The 15,541-nt window shown below is 37.6% G+C and overlaps 1 protein-coding gene across 2 annotated transcripts; it reads left to right on the top strand.

Annotated features, from left to right (window-relative positions):
- The first annotated feature begins 408 nt into the window (after window positions 1-408).
- On the top strand, window positions 409-15,020 carry taf7 (TAF7 RNA polymerase II, TATA box binding protein (TBP)-associated factor). 2 transcript variants are annotated; one of them, XM_038289601.1, is made up of 13 exons: window positions 409-508; window positions 585-649; window positions 2,303-2,379; window positions 2,472-2,550; window positions 4,308-4,441; window positions 6,866-6,986; window positions 7,121-7,179; window positions 7,642-7,714; window positions 10,348-10,461; window positions 11,558-11,752; window positions 12,858-12,970; window positions 14,276-14,335; window positions 14,653-15,020. In XM_038289601.1, exons 2-13 carry the CDS (start codon window positions 631-633, stop codon window positions 14,695-14,697), a joined length of 1,089 nt encoding a protein of 362 aa, XP_038145529.1. In that variant the 5' UTR covers window positions 409-508; window positions 585-630; the 3' UTR covers window positions 14,698-15,020. The 2 variants fall into 2 exon arrangements, with proteins under 2 accessions (XP_038145529.1, XP_038145531.1); XM_038289603.1 differs by having other exon boundaries at window positions 437-495.
- The last annotated feature ends 521 nt before the right edge of the window (window positions 15,021-15,541 follow it).

Raw genomic sequence — 15,541 nt, 5'->3', positions numbered from 1 at the left:
AATGTTCGCGACCATGTTAAAGACGGTTTTTTTAAATCAAAAATGGTAAAACAGAGTGGGAACTCTCGCGATACGAACGAAATGCGACGTTTGGAGTCTTTGGTTTTTTTGTACGTTTGAAAAGGTTCCGTATTTTGTTTCGTGTAGAAAAAAAACGTCTCCCTTAAAACATCAGACACTCTTTCTCTATACCAAACAAATTACTGAAAAGGTGAAACTGAAATATTAAATCAAATTTATTGTTTGTTAATGTACAACTAAAAGCAATTCTGTGTGGAAATAATGTTATATTATAATAACTCTTAATCTAACCTGTGCAATTATAATCAAAAGTTTCTGTTGATTTTTACCAAAATGCACGAATTATTATTGATTTTTGAAAATAATGATGGTTTACAGTGAAATTTAAAGAAGATAAAGAAACAGCAGTAAAAATCGAACTACAACAAATCCGAGGAGTACCTGAATGCAGCATAAGGAAGGCGTCAATCCGCGGTTCGCTGCTAATTTACGTGGTTAGACAATAACCTAGTTTTGTCGTCTAAATCATTGTGTTTACGTTTGCTTTATATTGTACTTTGCAGATTTATACATCGTTTCAACTCCGCGTCGTAAATTACGAAGCTAGATATGACTTCTAAAATTAAAGGTGAGCAGTTTTTCTTTAGCCTGGTTTGCTAACATTACCCACTACTTCCTATTTTGTTGAATTAATCACATCTGTAATACAGGAATTAATGTAAACATGTGCAGTAAAGTTGGATATTTTAGGTGTATTATATTTTATGATACAAAAAGACCTAACAATACATTGCACTGATGTTACAGCTCATAGGAATTCAGGTTGCTACGTTTCTCCGCTATCTTTGCCTTGTAAACAAAACCTGAAAGCAGGAATGATCATATTACGGAAGAGGATTAGGGACACTGAAAAAGTTAACTGATTTTTAAATATTATTTCAGTTTAATACGGGATTTTTCTGGGAATTTTGACTTTAATCTCACAATTCTGACTTTAATCTCAGAATTCTGACTTTAATCTCAAAATCCTGACTTTAATCTCAGAATTCTGACCCTTTTTTTGTCAGAATTCTGACTTTAATCTCAGAATTCTGACTTTAATCTCAGAATTCCGACTTTATTCTCAGAATTCTATTTTTCTCAGAATACTGACTTTAATCTCATAATATTGACTTTTTTTCCCCTCAGAATTCTGACCATTTTTCTTAGTATTCTGACATATTGGTGGAAAATTAGGGAATTAGGCGACTTTTTATGTGCCCAAGGGGTCCCTGGTGATGCTATTTCATTAATGGAAGAGCAGAAGGTGACAAACAAGAGAGCTAGTCTATAAAACGGACATGGCTATGGCTTGATGCGAATATGTTTTTTAGCTGTCAGAATTCAGAGATTAAAGTCAGAATTCTGACTTTTTTCTCATATTATCCATCCATCCATCCATACATCTTCCTCCGCTTATCCGGTGTCGGATCGCGGGGGCAGCAGCTTAAGAAGGGAGGCCCAGACTTCCAGCTCTTCAGGAGGAACCCCAAGGCGTTCCCAGGCCAGCCGAGAAACATAGTCTCTCCAGCGTGTCCTGGGTCTTCCCCGGGGCCTCCCCCCCGGTGGGACGTGCCCGGAACACCTCACCAGGGAGGCGTCCAGGAGGCATCCTAAACAGATGCCCAAGCCACCTCAACTGGCTCCTCTCGACGTGGAGGAGCAGCGGCTCTACTCCGAGTCCCTCCCGGATGACCGAGCTTCTCACCCTATCTCTAAGGGAGAGCCCAGCCACCCTACGGAGGAAACCCATTTCGGCCGCTTGTATCCGCGATCTCGTTCTTTCGGTCATGACCCAGAGTTCATGACCATAGATGAGGGTAGGAACGTAGATCGACCGGTAAATCGAGAGCTTCGCTTTTTGACTCAGCTCTCTCTTCACCTCGACGGACCGGTACAGCGCCAGCTTCACGGCAGACGCTGCACCAATCCGCCTGTCAATCTCCCGCTCCCTTCCCTCATTCGTGAACAAGATCCCAAGATCTCATATTATACTGAAATAAAACTTAAAAATCAGTTAACTTTTTAATTTTTTTCAGTGGCCCTAATCTTCTTCCGTATCATATAGATCTTTCTTTTTATTAACTATTATTTACTCTGCGGTTTTCTAACGCAACTGTAGATGTAGATATATGTTTAACGTGAAGATGCTGTTTTGAATTTTATTCTCCTAATGATAAATGCTTAGTAAACAAATTGAATTACACCAGAGCTGTTTCTAATTTTACATTTTCCATCCTAGTGGGGAAGGTCGGCTCCAAGAACAAAGAGGATGCTCCTTATGAACTGGAGAGCCAATTTGTTCTAAGGCTTCCTTCGGTGAGACCGTTGTTTATTAGAAAATATATTGAATTTATGGTATACTTTGTTATTGAAGTGTTACAAATTCCCTTTCTATTTTTTTTTTTCAGGAGTATGCCTCAACAGTAAGAAGGATAGCACAGTCCAGCAGTATGAACATGAAAGACAGACTGACAATCGAGCTGCACTGTAGGCTGCCTCATCAGTCGTTATGTTACTGTGTTTGAAGTGACCCATGTAACCTCTCTATTAGGCTACTGATCATATTTAATCTAATCATAACATTTCTCCTACTTAACGTCTTGCGGATTGGAGGTTTACATGCAGCCATCGTGGGAAGGAATATTTGGTTTTGGCATTTTAAAGGATGCATTTGGACCATTATTTTTAAAAGCAGTTTGCGTTCCAGGTTTAATTCTCGGCCGGGCATCTTTCACATAGAGTTTGCATGTTCTCCCTGTGAATGCGTGGGTTCTCTTCGGGTACTCCAGCTTCCTCCCACAGTCCAAAAACATGACTGTTAGGTTAATTGGCTTCTCTCCTTATGTGTGAGTGTGTGCGTGAATGGTTCTTTGTCCTGTGTGTCTCTGTGTTACTCTGCGACGGACTGGCGACCTGTCCAGGGTGTACCCCGCCTCTCGCCTGTAGACAGCTGGAGATAGGCACCAGCACCCCTCCTGACCCCAGCATGGATGAAGCATGACAGAAAATGGATGGATGGAGTTTTTACACGACATCTGTGTTCTTGTAAACGTATATAATAGAAATCTTCAAAACATCTTAACTAGAATTAGAAGATTCCTCCTGTAGTCATTTACAAACACTTGGCATTATTTGTACTGGATGTTAGACCATTTTTGATAAAAAGCTGTTAAAATTGGTTTTGTTTTCTACCATTTAGATAGCTTTAAAGCACGGCCCATAAATATTCAGTCAGGCTGTGGTTGGGCTAAGGATATTCTACTTTGGGTTTTTTTTTTTTTTCAGAATAAGCTTTAGTTTGTTTGACATTGTTGTGTGCTTTTAAGTACCAGTACCTGGAATTCCTGTCCTCTTAATTGAGATGCTTTCCACTAGTGTGACTGGCAGTGGTTTTGGTCTGAACAAAGCAGAACAGCATTAAGCCTCCAGAGGAATCCATTTCCTCAACCCTATCAGACAAATCTGGACTATAGTTACAATGCAGGTTAATGGAAGGACACCAACCACTTATAATAAACTTTACCAGTGGTCATCAAATGAAGGACCAACAAATGTCTCAGGATTATTACACAATCTCACTTATTACTTTGAGAAATATTAAAAAAAATGTCCCAATATAAAGTTGTTTTTTATATATCATTCTGTATAAATATATTTTTGACTCTATATGTACTAGAAAAAATGTTTATGCATCGTATTTTTTTTTATTAATTTAAAGCTTTTTTGATTCCAGTAAGACGAAAGCAGTTCAAATGTATCTTTCAAAGTCTAAAATTCAAACTTCATATTTTGTATAATGATGTTTTAACTAAAAGGTTAAAACATTTATTAATTTTTTTTTTACAAACTTCTTTTTGAGATTTGATCATGTGTTTCAGTGTTTTCTCTGTCTTTGCATCAGATTTTTTCTGTCTGTCCTTTGTCACATTTATTTGTTATAGACGTTTGTTTGTGCGAATTCAATTTAGTTTTGAAAATTCATGGTTAAATTTTGGGTATCAAAAATTAATTTGTTCATTTTTAGAATTAGCTCGCATAATTTCACAGCAATCCATTAAAATCATCCAATATGTTGCGATATATTTGTGTGTCTACACATTTTGTTTTAAGTTAGGAGAGTTAATATATATATTATATATATTAAGTTAATATATATATATTGTTGCCTCAGCCATCTAAATAGAGGTTAGCAAAAAACGAAGACTCTTTAATCACTTGCTTGTTTTGGTCTCTTTTTTTTTTAGCGGATGGTCGTCATGGCATAGTGAGGGTAGATCGTGTCCCTCTGGCCTGTAAATTGGTGGACCTGCCTTGCATGATCGAGTCTCTCAAAACAGTCGACAAGAAAACGTTTTACAAGACAGCTGATGTTTGCCAGGTAAACCTTGAACATTACATGATTTTTTTTTTCATATCTAATATTCCAGTAGGACATCACTGTAAAGTGGAAATTAAACAATAAATTATTTTCTAATTTCGTTTTATTTCTAATAAAACGCAGGTAACTGAGTCAAGCGTTTGTATTCATCCTTTCTAACACAACAGACAGGAAAACGTTGAGAACTCTTTCAATCTTCAAACTCTGCACAAACTTTAAACTGTTTGCACTGTTGAGATTTGAATATTGCTGTAAAAAGAAGATCCCCATCTGAGCTTCATTTGCTATTAAAAATACAGTTAGGGAAGATGCTAAGTCTATATATGTGCTGAGCATTTATATTCCTGCAGTCAAAGTCCGTATTTATTTATCATAAAATGCAAAGGAGCCTTTTCATATTTTTTGTAAAAAAAAAAAAATCTTAGAGTATATATTTTTTTTTCTTAACTATACATATTGGTCTGTTTGAAATCATCATTCAATACAGTTTGTGGTTTTCATGTAAGAAAATATGGTAAAATAACTTTAATCAATTAATAGTTAACTGGAGTATAGAGACTCTAAAACGTGTCTTTAGATGACAGAGCAACTCACTTAGAGCAGCAATTATACCAATATTGAAAATTAAATTTAAACATTTTGCTTTTAAACGAGAAGTCCGGTCAACAGGGAATAACAAATGGGTCATTATTTATACCTAAAACTTATACGTTCGTTGTGACTTAATTTAGTGTTTGCGATCACTTAGACCGGGACCGGCCATTTTTATCAAAATCCTTACAAAGCAGATCCTTACAAAGTCTTAAAAGGAATTGAATTCTTCAATTTAAAATCAAGGTCTTAATTGGTATTAAAATGTCTTAAGTCAGTCTTTCATAGGTCTTAAAATTGTTACCACATCATGAACAGTTTTATTTTTGTAATCCATATCAAAGAATTCAATAATTGGCAGTATTTTTTTTTTACATTTACCGAACCGCTCGCTGTAACCATTATTGGTTCCTTCCCGATAGCGGAACCAAATAAAATGGATATTGCGGCCAGACCTTGGAATGATGTGTCAGTAACTTTTTATCTGGACAACATGGGGAAGTTTTAAATTCAATGAAAAAATGGCTATCCATCCAAGAGTTTTCTGCATGGCTAAAACCACTACCAGGGAAGGTAGATGAAGCACGATGGGAATCAATGTAGTGGAGACACATGTGCGAAGCGTGAAACTCAAAGCGTCAAACTCAAGTTATGGAGAAGCAGCAGGTATTTCTCCATCCTGTTCCACCCTTGTCTCTGCAACGCCTCCACAGCATCTCACACATCACCAACAACGCCAGTAGAACCAAATCTCAGGAAAATGTTTGGCGGTATGCCACTATTGAAAGTAGGGGGATTGAGTAGGGAACAAAACAAAGTTAATTCAGTTCAGTAGTTGTTAAAAATATATCTGTTATTTGTTTGTTTTTAGCTTTCTTCCTATATGGAAAGTTTTTAAAAATTTGAAACATATCTACTGGGCCAGAAAGTAATGGTTTATGTTAAAATAATCATTTGGGGTACATTTGTCGCTAACAGGTTTTACTTGTGTTTATTGACAAGTTGGTCTTAAATTTTTTATTTTAAGTAGACCTCAATCCTGACATTTTCTGGCATCAATGTCACGGTGCGGTTTGACAAAGGCCATTCTCCCCATTTTACAAGCAAAATCAATGGGAACTACGAGACTGCATCTGCAATCAAGCTATAGTTAAATTGACAGTGCCCACGTGCATGGCAGTTGGATGTTGTAATAACTTGGTTAAAAGTGAAAAAACATTAGTTATTTCACCTTTTCGATTCATAATCCACCACGGGTTCATCGTTGGATTGCCAACTTGAAGAGGGAGGATATGCCATCGAACTTCTGGCCAGAGAAAGAACATGTCATTAATATGTTACTCTCTGCTTCGCATAGTGCACTGGCCTTCACCATCATGGATAATGGCGTGTTTTGGCAAACACCAGATACACCACTGGGACTTGTTCAACAGCCGATACCGCACCGTGACGTCACAAACCGTTAGGTGGCAGCAGCGCTCTATGACAAACATGGATTTCTCCGGTTAAGCACATTCAAATGAAATTTCTCTTAATTGAAAACTCTTATGATTTATTAAAAAGTATGTAATGATTTCATACTTAAAGTACTCTCAGTTTAAGGTAAATAAAAGGTTTTCGTCTGTCAATATGCTCTATCCAGAGCTCCTCAATTGAAAAAATTTTACATAGTTTAATTTCAGAAAAAAATTTCTTTAAGGAACCAATCTGATTATTAATTGATTAATCTAAAAAATAATTGACAGATTAATTGATCAGCAAAATAATAGTTGCAGCCCTAGTTTAAATAGTATCTTCATGTGTAATGATTCCCGGCTTTTTCCCAACTGCTAGATGCTGGTATGCACACTAGATGGAGACCTTTACCCTCCTCTGGAGGAGCCAACTGGCACTGACCCAAAGACCAAAAAGAAAGACAAAGACAAGGACAAGAAATTTGTCTGGAATCATGGCAGTAAGTAGTTATCTTTGCATAGCTTGTTTTTTGTTTTTACTAATGTTGCTAGAAATGTCTTGTATGAACAGACTGAGCCTCTGCAGCCGCGAATTTGATTTGCTTATGCTAACTTAGTCTTTTCTTGTCTACAGTCACCTGCCCTCTGAAGAACACACGTAAGCGAAGATTTCGGAAGACTGCGAAAAAGAAGGTTTCAACATGTTTTTTTTCTTCCCTCTGGTGCTCCCCATCTGCTTGTTTAGCATATTGTTTGATGACCCATCTATTTTCTGCCCTCCCCTCCAACAAGACATTTACATTTTATAAAACAGGCAGCGTGGTGAAAGTGAAAACTAAGATTTACATATAAATAACGCATTTTATCTTAGTTTTCCCCAAAAGGCATAAAAAAAAGCTGTTTCACAATAGCTTTGATCAAAGGGAGGGTGAGCGAGTCTGAGCACTGCACTTCTGCTTTGTCTTCTGAATGGATTGTCCTGAAGGTGTGGAGCAAAGCCATATTGATTAGGCTCCTTCTGTTTCAGCCGCTAATGCCCTTCCTGGCAGGCAGCCAGCTGATACCTTCTCCTGTTTGTGGTTCTGTGTATGTGCATGTAGGTCCACAAGTTACCAGATCCTTTTCTCTTTTTTTTCCCTCTTTCTCTTGCTGCAGTACATCGAATCTCCTGATGTGGAAAAGGAAGTGAAGAGATTGCTGAGCACTGACGCAGAGGCTGTTAGTGTTCGTATCCTTTTTAGACACCCACGGTACAAACAGTCTGTGCATCTATTAGAAAAACACGCTTTTAATCAATTTCTAGGAAAAACATTGATTTTTTTGGGGTCCCCCCCCAAGATGTTTATGGAAGAAAAACTCTTGCACAGATTAATGACAAGATGATTATGCATTTATTTATATAATAATAATCCTTAGATCCTGTGATTACACTGATGCATATTTCACCTCAATTACTCAATTAAAAAGTAAAATTTCTGCAACGTTTGTTTTTATCCTGCTAAATTCATACAGTTTATGCACTGGGGCTCCCTTTTGCATGGATTACTGCATGAGTGCAGCGTGGTCATCCATTTTGCTTTACTGGCGACGTTCAGATAATCTGTATGTTGGGTCTACAATTGCTTACTCTTGGCCTAAACCTCACCAGATTTTGATTGGTTTAGGTCAGGTGAGAAGGATGTAATGAAGCAGATATTGAAATGTTTGGTGGTTTTAGCAGATGCCAAATCCTGCTAGGCAAATAAGATCATCATCTCCAAAAACCTTGTAAACAAGCGAGCATAAAGAGCCGATAAATGTCCCTAGTAAGTAGCTGCAGTGACCTTGCTGGCTACGTGGATAATGTCAGTCACTGTTAGACAACTAGAATCCAGCCATTTTTATTATTATCATGTTAACCTTAGTTTAGTATTTCTGAATTAAGTATAATTTATATTGGCCGCATATCAAATTCTGCTTTCCTGAGAAAATGAAAGTTGAAATTCCTTTAATGTTCACAAAAAAAGCAAGATTAGCATCTAATAAACACTTAGAATTAGTAGCATTGTTTAACTTGTTTATAAGTTTTTTTTGGCTGAATTACAGATCTAGATGAAGTGTGTTTGAATAGTGATGTAATTTATTAGGTAGGACCAATTAAAAATGGATTATGGAGTTTTTAACGATACTGCCACCTGTGGCCAAAACACAGAGCTGCAGCACTCTTCTGCTCCTTCTCTTAGATCGTGCTCATACTGAACAAGGTGTTTTTATTTAATTTTTTGTATGCCTTATGCAAACAAACATCACATTCCCTGAACAGTCCTGATGTCCAACCTGAAGTAAATTTAGGAAAAAGACTATTTTAAAGATATTTTTCAGTAAAAACTTACACAATGTCTGTGTACGCTCCACCATTAATCTTTCTTCCAGTTTTACTCCAGCTGCCCTTATTATAGCTCAGTCAGCAGCCATGCCCGGTGTGTCAAAGGGCCCCTTCTTTTGTTTGAATATAATTTTGAGCTGTGACTATACAGCCATGGCGTTTATTTCATCATTTCAGTTTGACCCGATAGTTAAGCGGACCATGCTTCTTGTCTCTGATGTGACAAATGTGTATTTGCTTGAGAGCAACCCAGACTTTATTTTCCCTGTTACATTTATCCAAAACCCAGCTGGATATCCAGCCTCCCGCCCAGCTCACCTCACCTGGCTCTGTGTAGAGCCTTCATTGGAAGAGATGATGTGAAAAGAAGCTTTTAGATTCCTGACGAAGCCCTGAACTTGCCTGACAGAATAAGAGCAAAGGGAGGCCGGCTACTCGCTGTGAGCTAATTGAGACAGACTGTTCATTATCATTGCTTAGATGAGCACAGTCATACTAAATCCTGTTTACGGTTTTGTTGTTTGCATACATCCTTATGCATAAAAACAATACATGGATGTCAAAATGGGGACACAAGTTCATACTTGTGCTGTAAACGCACAATGCAGCTATTTACCATTATAGAAATCTTACAATTTTGGAGCACGCTGAGCAAGGGATGTTGTGCTTAAGCTAACAGGGCCAAGACCATGGAGGACTTTCGATTTAGTGTTTGATAAAGCAGTTCTTAGTCGTTTTGGCCAAAAAGTTTGGATTATTATCCTCTTCAAAGGCCCAGTTTACAGGTTTCTAAGGTCACTTTTTTTTTCTTACTTTTGTTGGAGAGGTTATAAAGAGTCCATGATGTACCCTGACCAAGAGCTTTTGGAGGACAACTGGTTCCACAGTATCATAGATTCTTCACCATATTTTACAGATCAACACAAAGGCTGTGCAACATGTTCAAGGATAAATCACAGTTTTAGCTTTTTATACCAGATATTATGAAAAATAGCTTTCTTATTTTAAATATTGAAACAAGTAACAGAAGAAAAAAGCAAAATCTGAATTATAATCCCATTTAAATGTAGGTATTAACCTTTAAAAATGCATCAACCCTTCCACCAATCTCCAGCTCAGGAATGGAGTTCAGGGACATTGTAGAACACAGGCAGTCATAGATTAGTAATTAGAAATAAGTAATTAGATGCTTCTGGATGTCAAAAAATTTGCTAAAATGACAATTGATGTTAGGTGTAAAGTTCAGTATATGAAAATAATGATTTAATTATCATAATTTTAAAAATGTTTTGCTTGTCAAGCTAATTTTCTGAAATTAAAGAATTAATTTTTTTAAAAATGTCAGTTTGAAAATACCCAAATGCAGTAGAAGAGTCATTTATTTTCAAGGATTTTCTTTAGTAACCTTTGATGAGGTTCATTGTTAACCAGAGGGACTAGTCATGTTATTATAACACTGTCAATAAATAAAATCTACCCTAACTCAGCATGTTCAGGATGGGAGCTGATAGCAGAGGATGAGTCCAAAGAAGCAGAGCAGCATAGCTCTCTGCCCAATTTGGACTCTTCTCCCGGTACCTCAGGACACAAGATGGGTCACGGATCCTCAGGTAAAATGAAATGTATAGTTTGTATGTGCTGTGAACAGGCATTTATGGGTTAAATTTAAACGTTTGTTCGATAACAAAGAACTCAACTCTTTTTAATAGTAGCCTCAGGCAAAAAATTATTTCCCCCACAGGGTTGCCATGGAGATATAATAGTTTGCAGATCCTCTGCTGTGCAAAAGAGATGACTTTGCATGCTCTGCATATGTTATTCAAAAATGTTTTATCTTTCCTTATCTTGATGATGCAAAAAAAAAAAAAACTGTTTTCTGTGTGGTGTCAGAATAAAATGGGTTAATAGAATTAAACACATCTACTGTAAAAGGGTGTTATAGATCATTAATTGTTGAGGAAATTATGCCAACAATAATTAATATTAGATCATCAAGACAATGTTTTTTTAAATATTTGAATTCCCTCATTACAAATGTCATTTTGATGATGAAAGGACACATTCTATAGAGGCATTAATAACACACCCAAAATTCATAATATTTTTGTGTGAGGGACGGGGGGCATTGATATATGCTGTCTGTTTTTTTTTAATGCATCTTTTCCAAGCCTGCACATTAAATTACTTCTGCAATTTTAATTTCATGCTCTGATTTTTAAGTCTACAAAATTGTTATTGGACTTTTAAGATGACACAATAGCAGGGTGTTAGACATAGTAATTTGGGACTAAACGCATAAAGCAGAAACACAAAAAAGATTTCAGAACTATTATGGTAACCCTACAAACAATCATACCTGTATAGAAACTTCAATAAAGCTACATGAAATAAGAAAAGTACATGAGAATGATCGACTCACTCTAAAAGTACAAAATGGATGTTGCCTGAGACAGGAAAATAAAATTAATAGATATAAGCACTGAAAAGGTGAATGGTCAACTAGCCTTTTAAGCTCTGTCTGTGATAACATTGCATGAGGTGAGCTACAGAGCTGTTGGAGCTCCACACCAGGCCTCACTAGTTAAAAACAACTGTCTGTAACGTTAACTCTTCTCTATTTTAAGTTTTTAGCTCTTAGGTTCCAGCATTTTTCTGTTTTATCTCATTCTCTGTGATTATTATAATAATGCAATTCTCCCTGTTCAGTTCCACATGATGAACTGAGGGAGATCTTCAACGACATCAGCAGCTCCAGCGAGGACGAGGAGGATGAAGGAGACCGACACGACGACGAGGACCTGAATATAATGGACACTGAGGAGGATCTGGTGCGACAGCTCCAAGACAAGCTGAACGAGTCGGACTCTGCTCAGAATGAAAGCGACAGAAACAACCAGATAGGTGAGAATAATGAGCAAAGCATCACTGGTTCTTTCTTTATGATGAGATCACAGCATCACTTTAAACTTTGGATGGTGTCCTCTACTAGACATGCTTTACATGAACTTTATTAAAGTTTAAAGATGTACAGAAAAGCCCAAGGATGATCACAGATGAAAGCTCAGATTAGTTAGACGCCTCATATGAATTGCAGTGCAGACTGTTTAATTTAAATATATTCACATTCAAACAACCTCCATACCTAACTGAATGAAGCAATAGCCGCCTTAAATTATGCAATCTTTCACTCTGGGCTTGCAAGTCCCACCTCGGGGTAAATGTTCCGCCTCTTAGCCAACGCAGATTTTAATGTTCCAGTCCTAGCTGTCACAGTTACAAGGTTGGACTTTGGAAGAAACTTTGACGTTAGATTAAATCAGATCCCCCTCAGGTACTTGTCAAAAATGATGTAAAAAAATAAACTGAGCCAAGTATTTGAACTTTTAACAAGATCAGATCTTTTTAGGTCAGACATCACACGCTCAGTTAAATAAGTAGCCCCTCTTTTCCTTAAATACACACGCTGTGCCCCTTAACCGCTGGGATGAACACATGGACGGCGCTCAGCTAACCAGCCTGACAGGTGTGGTATCTCAGCACGCAGCTCTGGCAGCTGTCCGGTCTGATGGCACACTGCCTCCTTATCTGCATATCCAAAGCTGTCAGTCAGCACTACTGGTCAGCTTCACTGTCCAAGCAGAGCTGCTCCCCAGTTTGTTACTGGCTAGCCAGGAATATAATCCTCAGCAGGGATGCTGCTTAGGCTTCTGCTTAAAATACAGAAATAGATGGATACAATTAGTTAGTTTGATACAGTTGATTCAATTTAATAGGAGAATTAAACCTGCATTGAACTGCTTTGGTTTCCTCCGTGTTTGCAAATCCTATATTAAACTAGTTTCTATTAGCTACAGTTTATTTTAACTATAATTTTCTGGTAAAGCAGACGGAGGTCTATATCTTATCCCCAAGGTTGACCCTACAAAAATATAGCTTCACTACACAGGAAATCAAAACACATCTTTTGAACTATACTGACACATGAACCAACATTAATTTTTTGCAGTTATGGAATACCAGGTGCAGATTAACAACGTTAAGGCCAAGCTTCAGGAAACACGGGCCCGGAAGAAGCAGCAGGAGGAGCTCATCATGAAAGTGGAAAACCAGGCACTGAAGGTAAACAGGAAGTTTACACCCCCCCCCCCCCCCCCCCCCCCCCTCTTGCAGTAATTCCAGTCTGTTTGTAACATTGTGTTGCACCCAGGGTGCTGGCATTGGCGCCAAGCCTAATTGCATCCATCCAACCATATTTTCCTTATTTGTAAAATCATTTATTTATTCACTAAATGATTTATATTTTCCATTTTCTTAATTTCTACCTAAATTGTATTCAATAAGAGCAAAGTGAAAACCACAGCCAAATTCCTTTTCATGTGCTCCAATGTGGTTAAACTGATGCTAATACTTTTCTGGTCACATTGTCTCTCTGTGGCAAAGCTCCAAGTTTAAAGGTGTGGCCAACCCAGCTTTACTAATTCTAAATAAATGTTCAAATTGAAAAGAGAGAACCTCTGAACCTATATTTTTAATTGGATCAATGTCTTTTCTTTGACTGGGCTATCCCAGCTCATATGATTGGAACAGCTGTTTGTTTAGCGTCGTTGCCCCCCAGAAAGCAAACCACAAACTAATCTGAAGTCTTTTGCAACATCTGTGTTTATTTGATTTATTTTGTAGCCCCATCCTATCATCCTTGCCCTGCAGAAGAAAAGCCTCCCTCTGAATTATGCTGCCCATCACCAATCTTTCCCTGCATAGACGTTTTGTTTAGGGTGCAGCAGTGTTAGATTTCCATCAAATATGTATTTTGAAGCCCATGCTTACAAAAGTGTTTGAGAAGAGCTGCATCTCAAAGTTGCTGGACAGTTGCTCTCGAGGACTGCAGATTGACACCTCTGCTCTAACACTGCAGCCTAACTCTGAGTTAAGCCTCTTCACAACTTTATCCCTGAGCTGTCAGCTTGCTTCCTTGTATTTTGGATGTGGTGTAGCCATCTGGGCTCCAACATGTTTTATGTTTTTAACTGTAAAATATTTTTCATGTATTTTATGGTATCCTTGAAGGCTGCTACTGGTTCTAGCTGCACTACAAGCCAGCAAAAGAAGAAAATTACCTTTCCATTTTTCCTTATTGAAAACTTTACACGTAGAACATGACCAGACATGGGTCTCTTTTATGTTGCCATTTAGAGCTCTCATTTCCTAGTGTTTTGGGAGCGTCTCAGGCTCATCACTAGTTGTTATTATCACAGTCGCACGGAAAGGTCAGCTGTCTCTGACTGGCATTCCAAGTGGCCTTTCTGTCACAGATAAGATAGTGACATGAGCAGCCCGGGCAGACACGCATTTAAAGCCATCACAGCTTAATGAGGCTCAGCATGTCGACTCATACAAATCTTGTTTGTCTCTCGCCCCTCACAGAATCGCTTCCAAGCCTTGCTGGATGAGATCATTCAGCAGGAGGAGCGGGAGATGGAGCAGGTAAGTACCTGTTTTGTAATGAGACATGATGAGTTCATGCTGTGAGCTTTTTACAGCTTTCAGCACTAAATACCATCCATGCAGATGAATCTTAATTCCTAACAGTAGCTCAAATCCACACAGGTAAAATTTAATTTGTCAGTGCTTTTTGATGCTGTGACATAATAGCTGCCTGCCATCATGGATCGTCATTATGCATTGACAAAAAGAGTGAATGTAATGTTATGTTAAGTGTTAATTATTGTCTACTTTCACTACAGTTTAATTCGGTCACTGTTGGCTCTTAAAATAAAAGCATTTATTTTGTCCCCAAACAGCTGGCCTCCCTTCAGGAGCAGTTGGACTCCCTGATAGAGAAGTAACCAGCAGGGGGCAGTCTCACATCATCTTCAGCCACATGTCATCGGAGAATGGAAAAGAGGATGATATTGGGTCTTTTATTAGCCAACTTGCATTGTCATTCTTAACCTGTCGTTTTTATGTTTCCCATCTGCAGCATTTTGATTAGTGTAACAATGATGAATAATTTAGGATTTTTACACTAGTCACTGCATTATGGATGGGCATTTCTGTTGTTTTGGAGGCGTTTGTTTTTCATTTTACAATAAAAGAAGAGCCTTGGTCAAGTGTTACTTGAGTTTTCTTTTTAAATTCCTACGTAATGAATAAAAGGGTTATAAAACCATGTAATGTCTTGATTTTAATGAGCATGTTCAGATTCAAATAGGAAGAATGTTTTCCATTTTTGTTGGTACGACTACACCATTTAAGTAAAACTAAACCTCTTTGGTGAGATTTAAATGCAAAATATTTCTTATATACGGATTGAGGATCAATGAAACTCACAGTAATGGATCAAATGAGTGACTGGTTCAGGTTTGGATATAGCTGAGGGTGCTAATAGAGTCACACTTTATTGAGTTGTTTCACACCAAAAATACGTGGAGTTACTCTATTATTCATACCTGCTGTTTTTGTTTAGCAGGCAAGCTGGTAAAAGATTTTAATTCCTCCTCATGAATAAAACATGTAATGAAACCTGAAGAAAACCAAAAGGCCTCACAGGTGTCCTTCATAAATTTCTTTATACTGGCTGGTATTTTCTTGTCCTTAACACCTATCTATCAGAAGAAAAAAAAACATGGTATAGCTAAGAAACAAGAAGTTTGGTCATCCTAGATGGTTCTGTTTAAGCTGGTAAACCTA

The sequence above is a fragment of the Cyprinodon tularosa genome, unplaced genomic scaffold, assembly GCF_016077235.1.
Source record: "Cyprinodon tularosa strain WSP-4 unplaced genomic scaffold, ASM1607723v1 ctg27, whole genome shotgun sequence".
Taxonomy (NCBI): domain Eukaryota; kingdom Metazoa; phylum Chordata; class Actinopteri; order Cyprinodontiformes; family Cyprinodontidae; genus Cyprinodon; species Cyprinodon tularosa.
Note: the sequence above shows the minus strand (reverse complement) of the source record. Positions and strands in the feature narration are given on the sequence as shown.

What these genes read in the sequence shown, in the direction of transcription:
- taf7 (XM_038289601.1), top strand. An exon ending in ACTGACAATCGAGCTGCACT is followed by an intron (nt 2,551 to 4,307) that starts GTAGGCTGCCTC and finishes TTTTTTTTTTAG; the next exon opens with CGGATGGTCGTCATGGCATA. An exon ending in AGGAGCGGGAGATGGAGCAG is followed by an intron (nt 14,336 to 14,652) that starts GTAAGTACCTGT and finishes GTCCCCAAACAG; the next exon opens with CTGGCCTCCCTTCAGGAGCA.